Raw genomic sequence first — 23,875 nt, forward strand, 5'->3', positions numbered from 1 at the left:
ACGCTTGGCTTCACAAATGGGGTCATCTCAGTTGCCTTAGTCTCAAACCAGTCGTGTGCCTTGTACGTCTTATTCCCAAAAACAGCCAGGGACGTGCGGTGCAACCTTGCATAACAGGGAGAAGTGAGGCTACTGGAATGCTATGAATATACTTGGTCTGGATCTTGTAAATGCTATATCTGTCAGAAGTGCAATGCAAAGTGAAACATAGATATATCTCAATCGTGTTAGATAATATTAAAGTACCTTCAATTCAGTACATTCGTTGACTGATAATAGCATTTAATTTATATTGGTTGTTTGTCACAGTAAACATCTTAAAACATGAAATCCTAGCCTTTAGTTATTTCCACTGGACATCAGGGAAATTAATCTCTGTTTAAAACCTACTGGTCTGTATGGGAATCAAAAGAACTATTCAACTTGAAACTCAATCATGTTAGGACATTCCTTGGTGACAGCAGAAACACTTTCAGAATCTCAGCAAAGCTTCCTCAAAGAAATAAGATTAGGAAGTGCCAGTGTTGGACTGGGTTGGACAAAGTCAAAAATCAGACAACACCAGATTATAGTCCAACAGGTTTATTTCGAAGTACTATCTTTTGGAATGCTGCTCCTTCATCAGATAGCTAGATACCTTGCTTTTGAGAGCAGACAGTTGAGAAGGATCCTTGCAATGTCCTTACCAATTAGTCAGCAAAAAGACTCCTTTGCTGCAATTGGACTTTCTCTCTCTCTCTCTTGTTGAATATTGTATAGTCATGATCACACATATGCACTTTCATTCTTAGATAATGAATAGGAGATGTACAGCATGCCAGGCGTGCATCTCCACTATGTTTTAGAATATCTACAGACATTCTATATACTTTGGCAGTTTTAAACACTGAAATTAGCTACTTCACGCCTGAAATTACGGTCTCATCTTGTCCAAGAGAGCAGGTGCAATCTCTGGGAATGGAGGCAGCATTGGCTGGTGCTTGGGTAGTGTTTCTATCAGAACTCCACTGGCAAGATGATTGGAACTCCTGAGGTTGACATGTCTTATTTCCAGGTTCCACCCTACCAACCTTTGCATAAACCAAATCATCCGCCGACATTTCCGCCACCTCCAAACAGACCCCACCATCAGGGATATACTTCCCTCCCCACCCCTTTCCGCCTTCCACAAAGACCGTTCCCTCAGTGACTACCTGGTCAGGTCCACACCCCCCAACAACCCACCCTCCCATCCTGGCACCTTCCCCTGCCACTGCAGGAACTACAAAACCTGCACCCACACCTCCTCCCTCACCTCCATCCAAGGCCCTAAAGGAGCCTCCCATATCCAAAGTTTTACCTGCACGTCCACCAATATCATTTATTGTATCCGTTGCTCCTGATGCGGTCTCCTTTACATTGGGGAGGCTGTATGCCTCTTAGCAGAGCGCTTTAGGGAACATCTCTGGGACACCCACACCAATCTACCACACCGCCCTGTGGCCCAACATTTCAACTCCCCCTCCCACTCAGCCGAGGACATGGAGTTCATGGGCCTCCTTCACCGCTGCTCCCTCACCACCCGATGCCTGGAGGAAGAATGCCTCATCTTCCGCCTCGGAACAATTCAACCCCTTGGCATCAATATGGACATCAGTTTCCTCATTTCTCCTTTCCCCACCTCACCCCAGTTCCAAACTTCCAGCTCAGCACCGTCCCCATGACCTGTCCTACCAGCCTGTCTTCTTTTCCACCTATCCACTCCACCCTCATCCCACACCCATCCACCCATTGTACTCTCCACCCTTCAGGCACTCTGCCTGTATTCCTGATGAAGGGCATTTGCCCGAAACATCGATTTTACTGCTCCTTGGATACTGCCTGAACTGCTGTGCTTTTCCAGCACCACTCTACTCCAGAATGTCTTATTTCCATTATATTTCCATGTGACAGTAACCTTCTCTGCTCAAGACCGATATCTCATATTCACTACATCCTCGGATGCTTTGCTGTAGTATTTTGAACTATTCTCCCACAGCAACATTGATCCTGCCACACTTTCTGTTAGGATTCTGTGGTATTTTCCCAATTACTCCATCTTCATGGTATTTATAACCCTGAGTTTCCGGCCGATTTTTTAAAATTTAAGACCATTTCCATCTTCTCTGGCGGAATCATTTTATGGCCAATTAGAACCTTTTCTTGCCTTTCACAACCAATGATTTTGTCACTCTGGCATTTCACTCATCACAAATCTTACCCTTGTGTTCTTTTCACATTCCCCTCTCTCTGGTTCTGGACTTCTTTAATTATTGTTTAAACCCTAACATTCATATGGCTGCCACTATAGCTGTCTGAAATCTGAGTGCATTTACTCTGACTCTTTGTAGTTTTCCAAGTTCCTTTATCTTCCTCACAAACACGTTTTCTTCCTGAGAGTTCTATAGCCTATATTTTTAAACAACTGCGAAAATTAAGTAACAGTTGTATTTTTCTAAATTTCCTCTTGGTTTTTAATCATCCTTTTGGAGAGACAAATCTGGAAAATAAATTAATGGTGCATAGTCCTTGCATCTTTTGGTGTTAAATGACAAATGGATCAGAGGCGGGGGGAGGGGGGGTGCGGGTGCGGATGCAGGGTAACATGACTGAGTATTTGTTAGTGAGAAGAAAACAGAGAAGGAATAAACAGTCAGTCAGTCACTTTTGGGTTGGGCTGTAACCAGTGCAGTACCAGAAGAATCAGTACTTTAGCCTCAGCTATTTATACTCGATATCAATGACTTACATTTGAATGTATGAATTCTGAGCAGAAGTAGGCCATTCAGCCCCTCAAGCCTGCTCTGTCATCCAATAAGATCCTGGCTTAACTGCCTGAAACCTCAAATCCACATTCCCACCTATCATTAACTTTTCAAATCATTACTTAATAAGCATTTACCTATTGCATTCAATTACGCAGTTTCAAACACCTTTTCAGTGCATGATACTCAAGTTGCAGACTCACCACTGACCTGTCTAACTGAAGCACAGCCTCTCTACTGTTATATTCAATCCTTCCCAGATAAATGATAACATCTTTTATTAGCCTTTTCAGTTACTTGCTGTGTATCAATTTTATGTGCTTCATGCACATGGACTACCAGATCCTTCTGCATGTCAGAGCTCAGCAATCTATTATGTAGATAATAAGTTTATTTTTTAATAGAGCATAATAACGCAATACATGCCCTTCAGCCCTTGATGTTGCATCGACCTGTGAAACCAATCTGAAGCCCATCTAACCTACACTATTCCATTCTTGTCCATATGCCTGTCCAATGACCATTTAAATGCCTTTAAGGTTGGTGAGTAACCTTTGACTATCTTATTTGTCTCAATTAAGTCACCTCTCAACCTCCTCTCTAATGAAAACAGCCTCAAGTCCCTCAGCCTTTTCTCATAAGACCTTCCCTCCATACCAAGCAACATCCCAGTAAATATCCTCTGCATCCTTTCCAAAGCTTCCACATCCTTCTTCTAATGCGGCGACCAGAACTGTATGCAATACTCCAAATGTGGCCGCACCAGAGTTTTGTACAGCTGCAGCATGACCACATGGCTCTGAAACTCAATCCCTCTACCAATAATAGCTAACACACCGCATGCCTTCTTAACAACACTATCGACCTGGGTGGTAACTTTCAGGGATCTATGTACCTGGACACTGACATTTCTGCTCATCTACACTACCAAGAATCTTACCATTAGCCCATTACTCTGCATTCCTGTTACTCCTTCCAAAGTGAATCACCTCACACTTTTCTGCATTAAACTCCATTTGCCATCTCGCAGCCCAGCTCTGCAGCTTATGTCTCTCTGTAACCTACAACATTCTTCTTCACTATCCACAACTCTACCGACCTTAGTGTCATTCACAAATTTACTAACCCATCCTTCTATGCCCTCATCCAGGTCATTTATATTAATGACAAATAACAGTGGACGCAAAACAGATCCTTGCGGCACACCACTAGTAACTGAACTCCGGGATGAATATTTCCCATCAACCACCACCCTCTGTCTTCTTTGAGCTGGCCAATTTCTGATCCAGACTGCTAAAGCACCCTCAATCCCATGCCTCTGTATCTTGTACAATAGCCTACCGTGAGGAACCTTATCAAACGCCTTACTGAAATCCATATACACCACATCAACCACTTTACTCTCATCCACCTGTTTGGTCAACTTCTAAAAGAACTCAATAAGGTTTGTGAGGCACAACCTACCCTTCACAAAACTGTGTTGACTATGCCTAATTAACTTATTTCTTTCTCGATGATTATAAATCCTCACTCTTATAATCTTTTCCAACACTTTATCCACAACCGAAAAAAGGCTCACAGGTCTATAATTACTGGGGCTGTCTCGACTCCCCTTCTTGAACAAGGGAACAACATTTGCTATCCTTCAGTCTTCTGGCACTATTCCTGTAGACAATGACGACATAAAGATCAAAGCCAAAGGCTCTGCAGTCTCCTCCCTGGCTTCCCAGAGAATGCTAGGATAAATCCCATCCGGCCCAGGGGACTTATCTATTTTTGCACTTTTCAGAACTGCTAACACCTTATGAACCTCAATCCCATCTAGTCTAGTAGCCTGTACCTCAGTATTTTCCTTGACCACATTGTCTTTTTCTAATGTGAATACTGACAAAAAGTATTCATTTAACGCTTCCCCATCTCCTCTGACTCCACGCACAACTTCGCCCTACTATGCTTGATTGGTCCTCATCTTACTCTCATCATTCTTTTATTCCTGATAGGATCAAGGAAAACCTTATCAGCCAATGACTTCTCATGTCCCCTCTGGGCTCTTCTTAGCTCTCCCTTTAGGTCTTTCCTGGCTAGCTTGTAACTCTCAAGTGCCATCACATCTCATCCTAACATAAGCCCTCTTCTTCCTCTTGGAGAGATTCAACTTCCTGAGTAAACCATGGCTCCCGCGCTCGACAACGTCTTCTCTTCCTGACTGGTACATACTTACACACTTAATAAGCTCCACACTTCAACTGTGCCCATCCCCTGCAGCTTCCTTCCCCATCCTATGCATCCTAAATCTTTCCTAATCGCATTGTATTTGCCTTTTCCCCAGCTATAACTCTTGCTAGTACATACCTATCCCTTTCCAGCACTAAAGTAAACAGAATTGTGGTCACTATCACCAAAGTGCACATCCACCTCCAAGTCTAACACCTGGCTGGGTTCATTACCCAGTACCAAATCTAATGTGGCCTTGCCCCTTGTTGGCCTAACTTCATACTGTGTCAGGAAACCATCCTGTACACATTGGACAAAAACTGACCCATCTAATGTATTTGAACTATAGTATTCCCAGGCAATATTTGGAAAGTTAAAGGCCCCCATAACAACTACCCTGTCACTTTTGCTCCTATCGAGGATCATCTTTGTTATCCTATCCTCAACATCCCTGGAATTATTTGGAGAACTATTGATAACTCCCAACAGGGTAACTTCTCCTTTCCTGTTTCTAATCTCAGCCCATAGTACGCCAGTAGAGGAGCCCTCAAACGTCCTTTCTGCAACCATATTACTACCGCGACTAACAGTGCCACATCACCTCCTCTTTTAGTATTTTCCTGTTCTTACTGTAACATCTAAATCCAGGAACCTGCAATAACCATCCCTGTCTCTGTTCTACCCATGTATCGGAAACGGCTACAACATTGAAATCCCAGGCACCAACCCAAGTTCACCCACCTTATTCCAGATGCTCCTGGTGTTGAAGTAGACACACTTCAAACAAACTTCTTGCCTGCCATTGCCTTTTTGCAATCTTGAAATCTTAGTTCTGACTTCATTATTCTCATCCTCCCTTGAACTATAATTTTGGTTCCCATCCCCCAGCTGAATTGGTTTAAATCCACCCAAAGAGCAGTAGCAAATTTCTCCCCCAGGATATTGGTACCCCTCTGGTTCAGTTGAAGACTATCTTGTTTGTAGAGATCCCACCTACCCCAGAAAGAGCCCCAATTATCCACTATTCCAAAACCCTCCCTCCTGCACTATGCCTGTGGTCACATATTCAACTCCTCTCTCTCCTGGTTCCTCGCTTCACTGGCACATGGCATGGACAACAAACCAGAGATAACAACTCTGTTTGTTCCACCTCTAAGCTTTCACCCTAGCTCCCTGAATTTCTGCTTTCATTTCTCGATCTCTTCCTATGTTGTTGGTGCCAAAATAGACAATTCCACATTTGATCAGATTACACTCCATTTACCATATGCTCAGTCACTTAATTATCTTTTTCAAAGCTTTATTTCCTTTTAAGAACATTTTTCATCCATAACTATATCTTCCATTACTTCATCTCAGGCATTTACATAAATGCCTTATGCAACAAGCCATGTAAATGGAGTCCATGGGTGGAAGGTTGGCTTCCATGAGGGTCAGAGTTGTCCACACAACCTTCTGTAGTTTCTTATGGTCCTGAGCAGAACAGTTGCCACACCAGGCCATCATGACCCAGACAGTATGCTTTCAATGGTGCATCTGTAAACGTTAGTGAGTGACCTTGTGGACATGCCAAATTTCTTAAGCCGCATATGGAAGAAGAGGCATTGTTATGCCTTCTTGACAATCCCATCTACATGGGGAGTCCAAGACAGGTGGTTGGTTTTCGGCACTCCGAGCAACTTGACCCTCTCCACCCTCTCAACCTCAGCTCCATTGATGTGGGTGGGGAAGGGTTCACCTTCCTTCCTTCTGAATTCAATGCTCAGTTATTCTGTTTTGCTGACATCGAGAGGGAGGTTGTTCTCATTGCACTGCTTTACCAAGTCCTCTATCGCCTTTCTGTATTCTGACCTGTCATTGTTACCAAAACCGTCCTACTATGGTGATGTAGTCAGCCAACTTTTATGTGGCGCTCATTCGGAATTTGGCAACACCGTTGTGGATGTGCAACGAGTATAGTAGGGGGTTCCAGTGTTGAGCGTTATCGTGGCGGAGATACAATTGTCTATCTTCACTGATTGCGGTCTGTAGATGAGAAAGGTGACGACCCAGTTGCAGAGGGCGGAGCTGAGACCGAGGTCTCCAAGTTTTGGTATCAATCTGGAGGGGGTAAATGGTGTTGAAGGCAGAGTTGCAGTCAATGAGCAGGAATCTGAAGTAGGTCCAGGTCTGTCACTTTCCTTGAGTTGACTCCCAGGAAGACCGATGTTCTGCAGTGGTGACAGTGGTACAGGTGCGTTTGGGACTGTCTGAACAGGTGGCACCGCATGCTGACATTCTGCTCAAACTGAGCATAGAAAGCTTTGAGCACATCAGGGAGGGATGCGCGTTTGTCCGCTATCCTGCTCTGCTTCATTTTGTATCCCGTATGTTGTTTCGGCCTTATCCCAGGCAGAGGGAGTCGGTTTGGTTGGTTGGGTCTCTAACTTGGTCCAATATTGCCTCTTGGCATTTCTGATGGTGCTGTGGACGTCATATTTGGATTTCCTGTATAGGTCTGGGTCATCCAACTTGAATGCTACATACATGGCCTTCAGTAGGGAATGAACTTCCTACTTCATCCAAGGTTTCCAGTTGAAGAACACTGGATTGACTTGTTTGGTACACAACCAAGTCCATGACAGTGGTGGCAAACTCATCTAGGTTTTCCACTAAGTATTTGACTACAGTACATTGCACAGATTCCAAGCAGTCCTAGAGATGTCTTCCACTGCCTCAGATCAGTATTGTACTTCTCTTTGTGAACGGCCCCCCCAATTCAGCTTCTGCTTGTAAGCAGTGAGGAGGAACACAGCACGTTTCCATTTTTAAATTTATCACTGATTCTGGAATGTCACATATTTGCTACAGTGAAGCACAATGTGAAATATTTGCTTAATTCATTTGCCACTTCCTTATTTTCCATTCTTAATGCTTCTATCTCATTTTCTAAAGGACCATCACTCACTTATTTAACATTTTTTTCTTTTTAAAAGATTTATAGAAACTATTATTTGTGTTTTTATATTTCTGGCTAATTTTCTCTCATTTTCCAACTTGCCACCTGCCTTTACACAAAATTTTTTGTTTCTACTTTTAGTTTGATATTATCTTTAATGTTTGTAGGTAATCATGGATAATCGGTCCTTCTTGTTTGTTGATATGTGCCTATGGATCCTTTAACCTAACTTGCCAATTCATATTAACCAACTCTACCTTCATGCCTTCATAACTGCCCTTACTTAAATAAAGTCTCGAACATGGTCATCTCTCCCCCATACTGAATGTAACATTCAATCATAATATGGTCAACTGTTACCCAGGGCTTCACTCTGAGATCATGAGATCTCTCAGCACAGATCGAAATCAAGTATAGCATGCTCCCTCATAGGCTTCAGAGGGAACTGTTCCAAGAAACTATCCTGAAAATAATTAGTTCTCCTCATCTAAGCTACCTTACACTTTAGGTCGCTGTGCAAGCTTCCACAAACAAATGCGACAATGACTGAATCATCTTTCTTTCTGCTGTTGATTCAGAGACAAATATTGGCTAGGATCCCAGGAATAACTCTATTCTTCTTCAAAATATTACTGTTGGACTTCTTACAGTCATCTGTGTGAACAAACACATTCTCAGTTTAATGTCAAATCCAAAAGACTACAACCAGAAGAGTAGCACACTGTCTATACTGCACTGCAGTCTCAACATTTGTGCCCAAATCCTGAAATGGTACTTGAACTCACAACCTTACATGCAGAATTCAGAGTGCAACCAACTAAGCCATTACTGACACAAATTGTGATATCAAACATTCCTTATTTTGTTCCTTATTTAATTTATATTCACAAGTCAAAAGAGAAATTTATTTACCTAATGAGCGAGAGGAATATAGAACTTGCTATCCCCAAAGAATAGTTGGAGTGAATACTACATTTACACTTATGGAGATGTGAGATGAGTTAATAATGGAGAAATAAATGAAGGATATATATGTTAAAAGAGTTAGATGAAAACTGGTGTAAGGAAAATTTATGTTGATCATTAATGGACACAACCTTACAAACACAATAGTTTCATGCTTAATCCAGCCTCTTTGCACACTGTTCTCCAACATAAACAGGACTATAGCTACAAAAATGCAGCTGGTAATGTGAAAGAGAGAAAAAATTCAAGAAACTGCTCTGCAACATCAATGGAATGTCAGAACAATGTGACAGCAGTATTCCCTTAAGGAATCTAAATAGGCTTCTAGTTTTCAATAACTCCCGAATTATTCTGCATCACAAATGCACAACTGTATTGCAACAAAATGGATGCCTCTGACAAATTTACTTCCAATGATTATATTCTACCTAATGAAAGCAATTTCTGTCAGCGGGAAGTTGTACTTTAAAACCACACTCACAAATCTGAATCATAACAAAAACTGGTATAAGAAATTTCTTTAGTGCATTTCAGAGTGGCAACAGTTCCAACAGTATTAAATATATACTCTGGTGAGGGTTTGATTTCTGGATTTCATCTTCATCCATCATATAGAGACTTTTCTCTATAGCCAAATCTATGAATACATGAATATTTAAAGAATAAACCACACAAAAATCTTTTAAAAGCTACAGAAACATTCAGATTTTTGTTATATCTTTAAATACAAACAGTAAGTTCATGTGTGGTAATTGGGTACAATACAAAAAAAAAAGTCGGTTGTTTTAAAACCGTTCTCGCCCATGAAATATCTCCAGTATTAAAGATAATGTAAGTTATACTATTTTACCACTATCATGACACTTGGAGATAACAGGAGAGACCAATGGAGCTAGACTGGATTTGGAAGAAGTAGGAAGATCAATGTTTGAAGATAGGATTGGATTAGCAACAAGTAGTAATACTGAGGCTTGGTTTAGAAAGAGCAGAGAGGATCGAAGCTTGAACTTGAATATAACATGAGATAGAGTAGCACTTACAAATTATTTAGTAGATATAGGGATTCACCCTGGTAATCAGATGACCACAATCAATTTCTGAGGCAAACCTTTACAATACTTTATATTCACAACATACAGACATGGGAGAATGTGCCAACTCCACACAAACAGTTGCGTGAGGCTGGAATCGAACCTGGGTCCTTGGTTCTGTGAGGCAGCAGTGCTAACCACTGAGCCACCCATTATAAAATCCAATGTGGATTCGTAATAGCATGGAGTGAATCCCACACTTTCATAGTGCTTTATTTACTTAATGGAAACCAATAGGTTGGAAAGCTTTTTTTTTTTGCAAATGTCCTAGCTGAAGTTAAATCTATGAAACAGTTTCGCGTAGAGAAAGGAGCTAAAACAGGAAAGTTGGGAAGTAGGTTACCTCAGTGTCTGGTTTTAGTTTAATATTTCTGTACCAGACATGTTTCAGTACAATTCTGACAAGAGTTATCCAAAACTGAAAAAACCTGAGGTGTGTGAATAATCAAAGTATTCCCACAGTATAGGTAGAGTCTGCACCAACTCTCTGAACAGCATCCTATCCAGACCCATCCCATCCTACCTAACTGTACCAGATACACACCATTTTTTTTTTGCAATGCTAAGCTGTACACGAGTTTGTACTGTGTTTGATGTAATATTTTCTTATTTTTCTTCAGGGTTAGTTGGTGTAGAGTGTTAGTTGGTGTACAGCATTCTTCTGAACTCCATCTACCCAACTCCATGTGTTATAACTAGCAGCTATTAAAGAACTGCACATATATATAACAAAGAGTGTAAAATAGGAAGAAACACACAAAAAAGAAAGATAAGCAAAAATGAAGACACACCGAAACGAGTAAAAAATAGCAATATATCAAGCGAAAGGAAAAAAACACAGGAAAACAAAGCAATACAGATGACAATACATACTGAAAGTTATACGAAGCCACAGTCAGTTTTTAATTTTATCTTTGATCAATGCGAGATACCTTTGTGCACAGAATTAAACTAGAAGACAACTAATTACGTAAGAATGTATGTAACAATATTATTCACCTAAATCTTCAAAATGCTCTTTATAAAGTATCCTTTCATCAATACTAATAGCAAGACATTAAGGTACTGGTATGTATTTGTTTGGAACTGAAAACAATGTAGACATTTCACGTTCCTTTGTTGCAACTTAGTCTACAAAAGGTTTGAATGCATATAGAGTCAAAAATTATATTGGTAGCTGAGAAGAAATAATTCAGAGCAATAATCTTTTAGTGCCTCAAGATGAACACAAGTTGGTCTATCAAAGAAAAAATTTGGCATGGCAGGTTCAAATTCAATATCTTTTACAAGGTATGTGTGAAATTATTTAGCAAGCACAAGTTCAGTACAATAGAATCACTGAAATGTAACCACAAGCTGAATACAAAGCAATTGCAATCTACAGTAAGTATGAAGATGGGTGGTTCCATTTGAGCATTTTTTTTAATAACATACTTAAACATTTTTGAAACAAGTTTTGAAAAGAAACCTGGGCTAAGAAACAAAATAATTACACAAGCAAAATAATCTCAAGAACAATAATCAGATCAATATTGAAGGGAAAAAGATTGATTGATGCACTTTCAAAACAGTTATAGTTTTCTAGTGATAGCATCAAAAGACCACACAACATTAAACTTTCACTGTGCCATGCACTGAACATACATGCCATGATGCTGCTAAATGCAACTTGCAGAAGATCAACTGGACATTTGCTGATGACAAGGGAAGGGAATTTACATATGTGATTAGTGGAAGCTTTCCCAATGCCATAAGAATAATTACTAACAACTCTGATACATTTTGCTTCAAAAACTGTGCTTAAAACTCAAAAGCCAGGATATCAAATGTAAACAATGCTCACATACAAGACACTTTTAACATACAAACCAAATCAGCTCAGTGATGCTCATCTGGATTCAGTCAGGGAAATATATTATTTTCAAACCAGTGGAGAACAGTAAGAATAATTTCTGATCCTTTCACCTCTATTTTTTTGCCAAATTCATAATGAGAAGAGAGAGGAGGATAAAAAGGATCATGATCAATTAATCTGTGGATTCCTATCGATGGAAACAATGTAATTTCTAATTGGAGTGAGGAACATATCAGAAAATCTTACAATTTATAGAGTTGCCTGGATAAATAACTCCCCGAATTCATAATGAACTTGGAAGACTGGAGGATTGAGTGTATGATAAAACATAATGCAGGCCTTTCAAGATGTTGTAGGAAACCAATACAAAGCAATCCATTTTGGGAAGTCAGGAACATTTTCTCACTTGTGTTATGAATAATGTATAACTAAATTTAATTTGTATTTTGTGTGTTGAGAAGGGAGAAGTATAGTTTTAGCTTCAGTTTCTTAAAGAGTTGTTAATGGGAGATTAGTGCCAATGAATCCAGAAAACTCTTTATTTGGATGCACCCTAATAAGGTTTTGCAATCTTGAAGTAGAGAGCTGGGGTGAATAGGTCAATGCATTAAATGCATTCAGAAAAAAACAAATTCTCTTGTTGCCTGGAGACAGGGATCCAAAGGATCAATAAGATGGGTATGTGAGACAGTGAAGGCTAAAGTGTTAAACTGTCATGTAACAAATCTGGCAAAAACCTCCAGAAACTGAGTTAGAGAACTTATGGGTTTGCTCTGAAGCTAAAAGTAAGAGTTTGTTTAGCTTGAGATTTATTTTGGGCATCTCAGGAAGAGATACCCACTGAAGACAAATAGCATCTAGTAAATACACAAAAGATCAATAAAAGGAATCTGGGTGCAGCTGTACCAACTTGAGCAAGAAGCATTAGTGTGGAGAGTGTGCAGACTCATTACTCAAGTTTAGGTGTTAGTAAGGACTTTGCTGGCAAAAAGAAGTTGAAAGAGTTTGAATTTTTTACTGGTGTTTGTAATGATTTATTTTCCATCTTATCGAGTGTTAATGATTTTCTTCTTGTTTAATAAGCTTTCGATTTTTGTTAGAAGTTCACTAATGGATTCTTGTGAATGCGTTGAGTAACAGTTTAACAAAAAAAAAGTTAAGGTCTAAAAAGCCAATTTCACTCTAGGGACTGCCTTGTCTGTAATAACATCAGCCAGCATCATAATACTTGGCACAAAAACTCTTTGACAAATTCAAAAAAGATCGGTGGAAGTGTTCTCTCCTTAAGATAGTAGAAAGAAATGTATCAACTACCACTACAAAAGCCTTAAGTAATTGCAACACCAACCTGTCTAAATGACTGTATGTAATTCTGGCATAGGTAGCTCTGAAAGGTTATGCTAATCACTCTTCATAGCCCTCAAAAAATGATTCCTTTAAAACCTCTTTGAACTGTTGCTCTCAAACATGTTGTGAATAATAGCTATTCTAATCTATTTTGTCCAATGTAAATAAGTGAATGAAAACTCCAGCCCTTTATCTATCAATGCAAATATAGATTAAATAAGGCTGACAGGCATAAATTTATCCACACAGTGTATAAAATGACTTAAGCAGTGCAAATGAATTAACCGAAACAGCTATGGAAACAGCTGTTGGCAAGTCTTTTGAATTTGATGGATTTGCTTTGTTCAGTTAGATAGTTTTTGTTCCTTAGTCTTCTGGTTCACTTTTAACATTTGGAATCAAAACTCACAACCCACCAAGCTGCTCTCAATCTTAGGAGTGAAGAGGATCCACAAGCTGAAGCAAAACAATTCAACTGGTCTCACTGCTAAGAAATATACACGAAATGGGACTATTTTTAAGTTCAGTTTTGTTTTTCGGGAGCTTTCTTTGTGGACTTAAAATAACATTCCAAATAGCATTTAATACTTAAAATTTGGAATCAAAACATGGAATTTGCATTATGCTTCTTTGCTACCTGGCTGATCCACTGAAATAACATAATATTTATTCTTTAGGTAATGTGAAAATTATTAATAGAAGCGGAGTACTGAATTTTCTAAGACTATGAACATATATCCTGCTTGCACTGAGATGAGAACATGTGAACTGATTTCCTGCATTTGCGCACCTCCCACATTCACATTCTGTTTGGTTATCAGCATCTGATGACAGGAACTCAAGCAAGTTTGAAAACCTAGTATGCGAATATTATGCAAAACGACAGATGGTAAGGGGATTGATTACAAAGGTGGAATCATGTTCCTTGTTGGTTTTGGGCTTGTACATGTTTAACTAGCACAGCTACACATGGACATTCTGGCCCCAAATCAACTTGGGACTGCACATACTACAGGAGGTCATTCATAATTTTACATAAAATCCTAATATTTCATATGGCTTACATCTGATGTGCAAAAAAGGCCCTGACGCCCTCCTGTGCTATGCAGCCTTGGAAGGGCTTCTTTGTACTAGATTATGGATAAACAGAAGCTATCTCACGAATGACGGTGAGGCAGGCTATTTCCTTCAGAGCAGTGTAGTAGAGATTTCTTCACTCCTCCCTACAACTGGCACAAGTGATTGCTCTGTCAGTCTGGTTCATTTTTTGTACCTTTGCTATTCTGCTCACACCTTCTGCAGTTAACTAAACAGAAACAAAATATTTTTGATACTGGAAATCTGAGATAAAGCAGAACATGCAGGAAATATTCAGCAGGTCAGACTGTATCTGTGAAGAGAGAAACAGAACTGAAATTTCAGCTTGATAATCTTTCAACAAAACTGGTGGGAAGAGTTAGAAATGCTTTAGATTTTAACCGGATGCAAAGTTGGGGGGCTTGGAAAAGATCGGAAGGCAGCTATTAGACAGAAGAGCTTCAGTGATAACAGGGATGGCCATTCAAGAGCAAAAGAAATGGTAATAAGACAAGTAGAATGAACTGATGGCAGACTGATGAAATCTGCAGCCAAAGAGCAAAAACTGAAATGCAAAATAGTGAAACAAAAACCTGCAAAGAAACACAAAACAACATGAAAGAGGTTACAGTCTATTGCTCTAACTAGAGAACTTTTGAAAAAAAGTTTATTGCTTTTATTTTAAATATTTACAGCACAATAAGAGATTTGGGTGAAGAAAGGTGGGGAGAGGCTCAAGAATATCACAAAAGTCACATGGGCTGTTGTGCCAAACAGCCTGCTTCCCTGTAGTATTGTATATTACCCTAAGTAGCTCTATTTATTTAGACATGTTAGATATATTCACGATAAACAATTGTTACAATTTCTTATATTATGTCATCTGTATATTTTACTTTAGTAGTAGCTTGAGAAAGTGACATTGTAGTTTATAGGGGGAGCACGGTGACTCAGTGGTTAGCACTGCTGCCTCACAGCACCAGGGTCCCAGGTTCTGTGTGGAGTTTGCACATTCTCCCAGTGTCTGCGTGTTTCCTCCAGGTGCTCCAGTTTCCTCTCACAGTCCAAAGATGTGCAAGGTGGGTGAATTAATAGGGGGAGCACGGTGACTCAGTGGTTAGCACTGCTGCCTCACAGCACCAGGGTCCCAGGTTCTGTGTGGAGTTTGCACATTCTCCCAGTGTCTGCGTGTTTCCTCCGGGTGCTCCGGTTTCCTCTCACAGTCCAAAGATGTGCAAGGTGGGTGAATTAGCCATGTTAAAATTGCCCATTGTGTTAGGTACATTATTCAGAAGGAAATGGATCTGGATGGGTTACTGTTCAGAGGTCGGAGTGGACCTGTTGGGCCAAAGGGCCTGTTTCCACACTGTAGGGAATCTAATCTAATCTACTTACAGTTCTTTGTGTTATCAACCACAACAAAACCATTGTATAAGTAGTCAGATTTACAGCACAAGCTTAAATTTTTTTTTCTCCATTGTTCTCAGATAATTTGGGTACCCTATTCGCTAGGAGAACACAGACGCGCACACAGTCACCCACACACACCCTTACAGACACACACACTCCCACACTTACACATGCACCCCCTCACAGACTTAAGACACTCTGCACTCACTACACACACATGTACACTTTCTCACAAGCCCAACCCCCAACCCAGACAGACAGACACACACACACACACAGACACAGACAAAGACCCACATGCACACATATATTTTGTGGGGTGAATTTGTACTTGCAGCGTTACATTACACTTTGCTCAAAAACTGCATGAATTCATGTAAAACTCCGTTATCTCACTTTTTAGATTATAATCAATCTAAACATCATGGCATAGACAGAGAACACGGGGGACCAACAGTTCAACATATTATCTAGCTATCACCATTGTTAACAGCTAACCTGAGAATGCAACTTTTTTAAAAAAGGTTTTGTGATTTACACATGAAAGAAGAAGTGAAACTATCATGGTATTTTAACAGATGAAAGGCTTAACAGACAATCAATTTTTCAATGTATAATTTCAGTTACATCACACTGTAAAGTTTTGCTATAAATTCTGTGTGTTAGGATTGAGCCCTCCACTACCACCTGATGAAGGAGCGACGCTCCGAAAGCTAGTGTGCTTCCAATTAAACCTGTTGGACTATAACCTGGTGTTGTGTGATTTTTAACTTTGTACACCCCAGTCCAACACCGGCATCTCCAAATCATGATTGGCATAAACATGGTTGAAGACTTGCTTGAAGGACAATGGGAGTGCTTCTCCTTGCCCAGAAGAAATTCAGCAAAAGCCACTTACATTTTTGAGGCAGCAGTCTCACTCTCCTTTTACCAGGGAAACCTATGCAACAACTTATATAGGAAAATCACGCTTCCAAATGCACAGTGAGAATTAAAGTTAAATATGTGGATGAAGTGTTCTACTTCTCAAGGCATAACGTAAACATAAATCTGAAACAGGTAGACACACCATCTTGAGAACTACTCATCATTTTAAAATTTTGAAAGACAACCCCACTCGAATTCTACTCTTGTCATTAGGGTCAGGTTGGTAATATCAGTAATATTATATGATTTCATACTGATATTCTCGAAGGTAATATGTCAAAGGGATAGCAAAACACAAATGCTTGGCACGCAATAGAATTCTTGTTTCTTCTGCCCCATCATGCAGATATTATTTATACAAGTAGTATTCTTATCATGTAAAAATAAATTTTGTTCAACATCTTACCAGCAGTAGTCCAATAGATGAGGAGGAAGGACAGGAATGTAAACATGCTGCCAAAACATCGGATATAGCATAGCTGCTGACCCATGGATACAGGCTGTTAACTACGAGGGAAAAGAAAAATTGCTTACCAAATCAAAAAATAGGTAAGTGAATATTCCAAACAAGCTATCCTTCATAATGAAGTACATTTCAAGTGAAGTAAAATCTTCTGATTAACTATAGTATCCAATTTTTGAATTTGAAGAATAAGTGATTAACAAATGTTTGAAAAATTAAATCAACATAAATAGTACCTCTAAACTAAATGCTAAAATCATTCATTCTGGTCTGTGTACTAATATCTCAAGTGAATAATCTAACATGTGTTATGCTGAAATGGAGGCCTTGCATTGATTAAAACACTGTACTTGGTTTTGGTCCTGTCAGATAATTAAGCACCATCCTCAATATCAACACTCTCTTCTGAATTGTTACTGTAGCCTAAGTAACAGACACATTGCACTGAAAACAGCATAACGATCCAGCACCTCTGCATTACAACCAAAAGATTTCTATGTAAACCAACAAACAGAGAAGTTCCAATGTGAGATAAACAAATTATTCATTAAATATCTGAGAGATTTTCTGTACAGGTAAAACCAACCGCTTATAATGACCTACAGTCTGAAGTAAATTTGCTTTATGATGTAGATCCACAATTCGTTGTGATGTATTCTGGCATTCAAACCTACAAGTCACATGGCTGATACAAGTTATGTAACGTCTCAAATTAAAAACAGTAGAGGCCTTTTGATGCACTTCCACCTTCTGTAAAGATGCATGACAAAGCTTCACTTCTCCAAGCTATACAATGAGCTAAAATAACTATTCACCCTATGGATACAGGTGTTGTTTGTGCAAAATCCAATATATTGCAATGACATTAATTATAAGCAATACATAGCAGAAGACTATGGCTTTGCTATAGTTTTCATGTGTTTTTCAAGTATAGGGTTAGTTGTGGCTGCACAGGACATTGGTTAGGTCACTTTTCGAATATTGCATGTAATCCTGGTCACCTTCCTATCAGAAGGGTGTTGTGAAACTTGAAAGGGTTCAGAAAAGATTTACAAGGATGTTGCCAGGGTTGGAGGATTTGAGCTATAGGGAGAGGCTGAACAGGCTGGGGCTGTTTTCCCTGGAGCCCAGGAGGCTGCGGGGTGACCTTGTAGAGATTTAGAAAATCGTGAGGGCATGGATAGGGTAAATAGACAAGGTCTTTTCCCTGGGGTGGGTGAGTCCAGAACTAGAGAGCATAGGTTTAGGGTAAGAGGGGAACAATGTAGAAGGGACCTAAGGGGCAACGCAGAGGGTGCTGCATGTATGGAATGAGTTGCCAGAGGAAGTGGTGGCTGGTACAATTACAACATTTAAAAGGCATCTGGATGGGTACTTGAATAGGAAGGGTTTAGAGGCATATGGGCCAGGTGCTGGCAAATAGGACTAGATTCATTTAGGACATCCATTCAGCATGGATGAGTTGGACTGAAGAGTCTGTTTTCATGCTGTACAACTTTGTGACTCTATGATTCTATATGAAATGCAATTCCACAGGAGTAGGTTGCCAAACAATTTTCTATGCCAAGGACTGCCAACTTACTATCAGCCTATCACATTGTTAGTGAACCTAAACTCACCACACATCAGCGAAAGGAGCTCCAGCCATCGAAAAAGATAAGCTAAATCACAAACACCCTCGATTTCTGCAGATAGTGTCACATACAAAAAAAACAGCATTCCAAAACTCAGGTAACAAATTGATCTCCTACCATTCAATTCTGTTTAAATTAAAGAGTTCCAAATTCAGCATCAAAAGCAATCCTCTGTTGGCTGGCTCAAAATCAGTGGCTTTACGTATTATACAAAGCAGATGCTGAAAACATTATGGTTTCATTACAACAACAATAAAGATGATAACGTTAAGATCTCATAGACAGGTGATGACTAAATTCAAGCTTCCAGTTAACAGGTGAAAGAATGACCTGACAAAAGTTCGTATTTTAAGACATGTACTGTAACAAGGCTAAAAGCGCAACTGACTAAACAATATCTATGCAGGCAATTAAACATTTCAAAGAAAAGATCAATATATCACTCCTCCATTCATTTTTAGTCCAACTGAGAGAAAACAAAAGTTTACGTTATGCTGTCCTTGAAGGGCACATTCACTTTTCACAAAATCAAGGCAAGACTTTGTGGTAAAATTACTAGACTAGTAATCCAGAAATCAAGGCTAATATCCTGGTAAGGTCACAGCAGCCCAGCACAGTATCTGGTGAAATGTAATAAAATCTGGAATTAAAACAGTGACCATCATCACTTGATGTTAAATTTCACTACAGTTGAGTATATTGATGTTCCCTCAGGGCAGGAAAGTTGACTCCTTCCAGGGCTACATGCACTGCAGAGCAGCAGCCATATGGATGGATCTTAACTGGTGTATGAAATAATATTTTCAGGAGAGAGGAGAGGGTTCTAACTGCAGAGGAAGAGAACCAAGTGAGGGTCTTCATGTAGATGAAGTCTAGCGTGGGGAAATGCGGGGCAGGGAGGCATATTTGGTTCAGGGGTAAAGGGGAGGGGGGTGGAACAGAGTAGGATGGGGCAGAGGTCCCTGATCCCAGTGAAATGTTAATAAGGATCTGAGAGGGTGTACAGTGGTCTGGGGAAGATGGAGCTGGGGAGTGCATGAAGTAGGAGATCAGTTGAATAGTCATGCAGGAATTAGACTGTGCTTTAAATTTCAGTTCAACATTTAAATTCTATGACTTAAATGGATACTTTCAGAGGGTTCCAAGGATGAAGGAACTGCCAAATGGAAATTTCAATTTCCTCAGCAATGTCTTCAGACTCTGCTACAATGGGAATTCTACAGCCCCATGCGCAATTTCTAACGACACATGAACGACGATCATCTGGTCATCAGAAAACCAGGGCCATTACTTTCAAGACTTGTCAAGAGAGTTAATGTTTGAATATTTACTTCAAGTCCAAAAAAAAAACCAAATTGCCATGATAGTGAGAAATGTACGCTACAAACAATGCATGGATGAAGGAAGGGTGCTTTCCCAATATACGGCAATTAAACGTTATAACTAAAATCATAGCAGCAATTTAAAACACAGAAGGCTAGTTCTTTTTCACACCAAGTGTTCTTTTTTCCAATGGTATATTTCAAAAAGAGCTGAAACGTCCTTTCCAGTTTCAGTCTTTAAATCAATAGTCTTTTCATATCCAATTTTTGTTGCAATAATTACAACATCAAAAACCAATTCTACTGTTTCACTTGAGAGAAAGATGATGGAGGAGACTATGTAACAATAATTTCGGAACCAACAGTAAAACTTGCTCACAGATTCTTCGAGAAAGAAGACTGATAGAAGCTTGTGTGATGGACCATGAAACTGAAGAGATATTTGGAGATTGCAGGGTATCTTTAAAAGTTGACAGCATTTCTTGAACGAGTCAAAACACACAAGGCGCTGACCTTTCAATCACTGTTATTTATGGTGCTTGACTTGAAAACATTCCATCATTATGCACAATGTTACTTGTGATCTTAAGGACACAAGTTGACTGTATATATAATTCGGGGGTTTTTTAAGCTAAATCATACATACTTAAAGTACTAGAAATATTTTTGTTATCTATATGCCACCACAGTGAATTACAAAAGAACTGATCGAAATTTATTGGGAAGAGAATAATAGATGAATTTAAAAATGCTTCAAAAATTAGACTTCACTATTCAGTCAACTTATACTGAAATGGATATTAATAAATTAGATATGATTCTTTATTAAACAATGACAATTATCATATTAAAAAGTTCATTACCACCTTTCAAGCATTATTAAATGGACTCTTCATTCAAATGGTGTCAATCCTCTATCAGTATTTTTACACCATTGCATTAGGTGACCATTGTGCTCTTACATTTGTAATGTTGCACACTCAGTTGTTACATACTAACAGCTTGTTACAGAAACTCATCTTGACACGTTGTCAAGCATTATCCAGTTGGAAATCGACGAGGACAGGATCCAAGAAAAGACAAGAATATCTTGTAGTATTAACATATACAAGGTCGCAATATGAAATGTAGCTATATTTAATAATGGTAACAGGACATTTTCTAAACTAGCATTGCAGTTTTCTAAGCTTTGTACTATTTGAATCTCTAGTAGGTTCCATATTACAGTCTAATATCCTGGAAGGCTCTTTGTCACTTGAAATTACTTTAATTGAACAACAGTATCGGAAGAGCATCTGTCAACTCCACGTGAACGTAACCCACCATCTAACCCCACTTCCAACACAGACAACTGACAACCATATTTATAACAAAGCAATTCTGGTCCTGTGCTTATATGCCACCTACAATGTGCTAAAAGAAACATTTAAAACCAAACATAAGAAAAAAAAAATGCATCCTTTAGTCTGACAGTCTGAAATACCAGGCAATAGCAGACAATTTTAATACACATTCAGCATGGATGTTTGCACATATTGTGTCTTAAACATATGTACAAGTCTCAATTTGCATACATATGCATATCTATGTCAGATTTAACCAATTTAACCCCCTTAATTAGTGTAAAAAGAAATAAATGTGTGGCTAAACTTTAAACTGTGACAATGTATTAGAACTGTGTGTTAGGGGCTTGCTTCAAGAAAAATGGCAGTTTTAAAAAAAAACAGATTTTTTGAGTAATATGATGATTTTAGTTTTGGCTTTTATTGACACTATTGCTGAGTTCTGATTGGCCCTGAGACAATCAAGTTCACTTTTTAAAAATATGGCGCAAAGATTAAAGCTGGAAGCATTACACAAGAAGATGTGACCTCATGCTGTCATACTATTTTAAATATCTTAAAAATCATATTATATACACACTTGGTTTTTCATCTCTCAATGCCTTAGCTGTTACTGTATTAAATCTGTTAAGAAATTTTACTTTTAAGTTTGGCATTTTAGGAATTAAATCATATTTAACTGAATTCAAACATTAGAAAAATAAAAGGTAGCAAATATCCCATTATGCAAAGTGAATTATATCCTCAGACAATGGTTCAGTTTAATCTACTTTACCTCTCAATGACAAACAGGTTTTTATTGTTAATACAGTAATACCAAACAGCAGATACATTTATAACAAATGGATTATATACAGATATTCATACATAAATACATAAACACACAAAAGAGGTGTTGGACTCCTCAAAATGTAATGAAAATGACCTGCTTTGCTATTGCCTAAATCGCACAGATTAATGCATGAACCTTTTCCCATCATGCACCTCTGTGACATACCTGGCTGGCAAATAAAGGACTATTTAATTTGGTAAAAACTGCTCATGAAAATGCTGGAAGAATTATTTTTGGAATACTTCAAGGATGCGACACATTACACATTTAAAATCACATTGATACACTTCACTCTTGCAATATAATTTCATCCATTCAATATTTTCTCACTATGAACTTTGTTGCAGATTAATAACTTTCTTATTCATGTAACTGTATAAAAAATAATAGCAGAAAGATGAATGTAAACTGAATGTCAGTAAAGGTCACCTTTATTCAGCTACAATGTGACATAGAGAGTGACCCATCAAAACCTCACAGGAAACAAACAGAGAAATCACATGGTGTAAATTTTGCCCAGAGAATCTAGTCATTATGAATATTCATCAAGGGGTAATTATTAATCTCTTTCAATTCCATCAAAGACATTTTGCCTCCAAGGGGTCACTACACTGCATCCAATGAAGGGAGTTGATTTTATTAGCAAACTACATGCTCAATATCACCACAGAAATATAAATTACTGAGTACACACATCTTGCATGGAAACACTTGCACAATTTAAGTAGCTCCATATTTCTTTATCAATATAAATTTTCAACAGAATTTTTTTTAAAATACCTAAATTATTAATTCACATAATTGCACAGTTAGTGTTATTTCTATATGGTGTTGTTTAACATTTCTTCAAGCATTTGTAAGCTCTTATCTAAAATTGCTGTTACATTCTACTCATTTGCACTGATAACCAATATTTACATTGTTATACACCGAACCTCCAACATTATATTGTTAAACCCCATAAAATGTGATGCCGACTCTATTTGAAATGTTGCTATTTAAAATGTTCCTTCTTGATTTTGAATGCCTCCATGAATTCATCTCTCCAGCCCCACAACACTATCAGACACCAGTACTTCACTTTGATCTTCTGCACATCACAATTTTCATCATTTAACCATGCTTTCAGAATGCTAAAGAACCTAACTCTGGAATTCCTTCCCTGAAACTGTTTGGCTCTATAACTTGAAGATGCTTTTGTGGTTCAACGTCAAACCATACTTTCTGACAGCCTTAAGAGGTGGCTTGAATATTTTACTATGTTAAAGGTTCCATTTTAAAAGGAGTGTAATGTTTTGGAAGGCTGATAGGAAAACCGAGGTGAGGCCACAATCTGATGGTGCAACAGCATTAAGGGGACAAATGGCCCAACCCTGCTCCAAATTTGTGTTGTGTTATGTTATATAAAGGCAAGTTGTTCCTTTATTCTTCTATTCTTTATAATAAAACAAAGAGTTAATACTTAAACTTTATAAATTATGGTTAGGCATTGGCGGGAGAACTGTGGACACTTTTCTGCACAGCATGTATGTCAAGGAACATGCAACGACAAAGGAGGTTTTCGAGTGATAAGGGGACTTCAATTATGAGCACTAGATTGGAAAAAAAAGGATTTCTCACCAGAGAAGGATAAGTGATAACCTAAATCGAGGTTTCAAAGGAATGAGAGGCTT

At 38.8% G+C, this 23,875-nt stretch overlaps 1 protein-coding gene across 6 annotated transcripts in view; it reads right to left on the bottom strand.

Annotated features, from left to right (window-relative positions):
- Positions 1-23,875, bottom strand: part of dennd1a (DENN/MADD domain containing 1A) — a 523,293-nt gene that overhangs the window by 230,224 nt on the left and 269,194 nt on the right. For all 6 annotated transcript variants that reach the window (XM_043720138.1, XM_043720136.1, XM_043720140.1 and 3 more), the window contains one exon: positions 17,015-17,115. In XM_043720138.1, the coding sequence (XP_043576073.1) occupies positions 17,015-17,115 (101 nt within the window). The remainder of the gene's footprint in view (positions 1-17,014; positions 17,116-23,875) is intronic.

The sequence above is a fragment of the Chiloscyllium plagiosum genome, chromosome 30 (genome assembly GCF_004010195.1).
Source record: "Chiloscyllium plagiosum isolate BGI_BamShark_2017 chromosome 30, ASM401019v2, whole genome shotgun sequence".
Taxonomy (NCBI): domain Eukaryota; kingdom Metazoa; phylum Chordata; class Chondrichthyes; order Orectolobiformes; family Hemiscylliidae; genus Chiloscyllium; species Chiloscyllium plagiosum.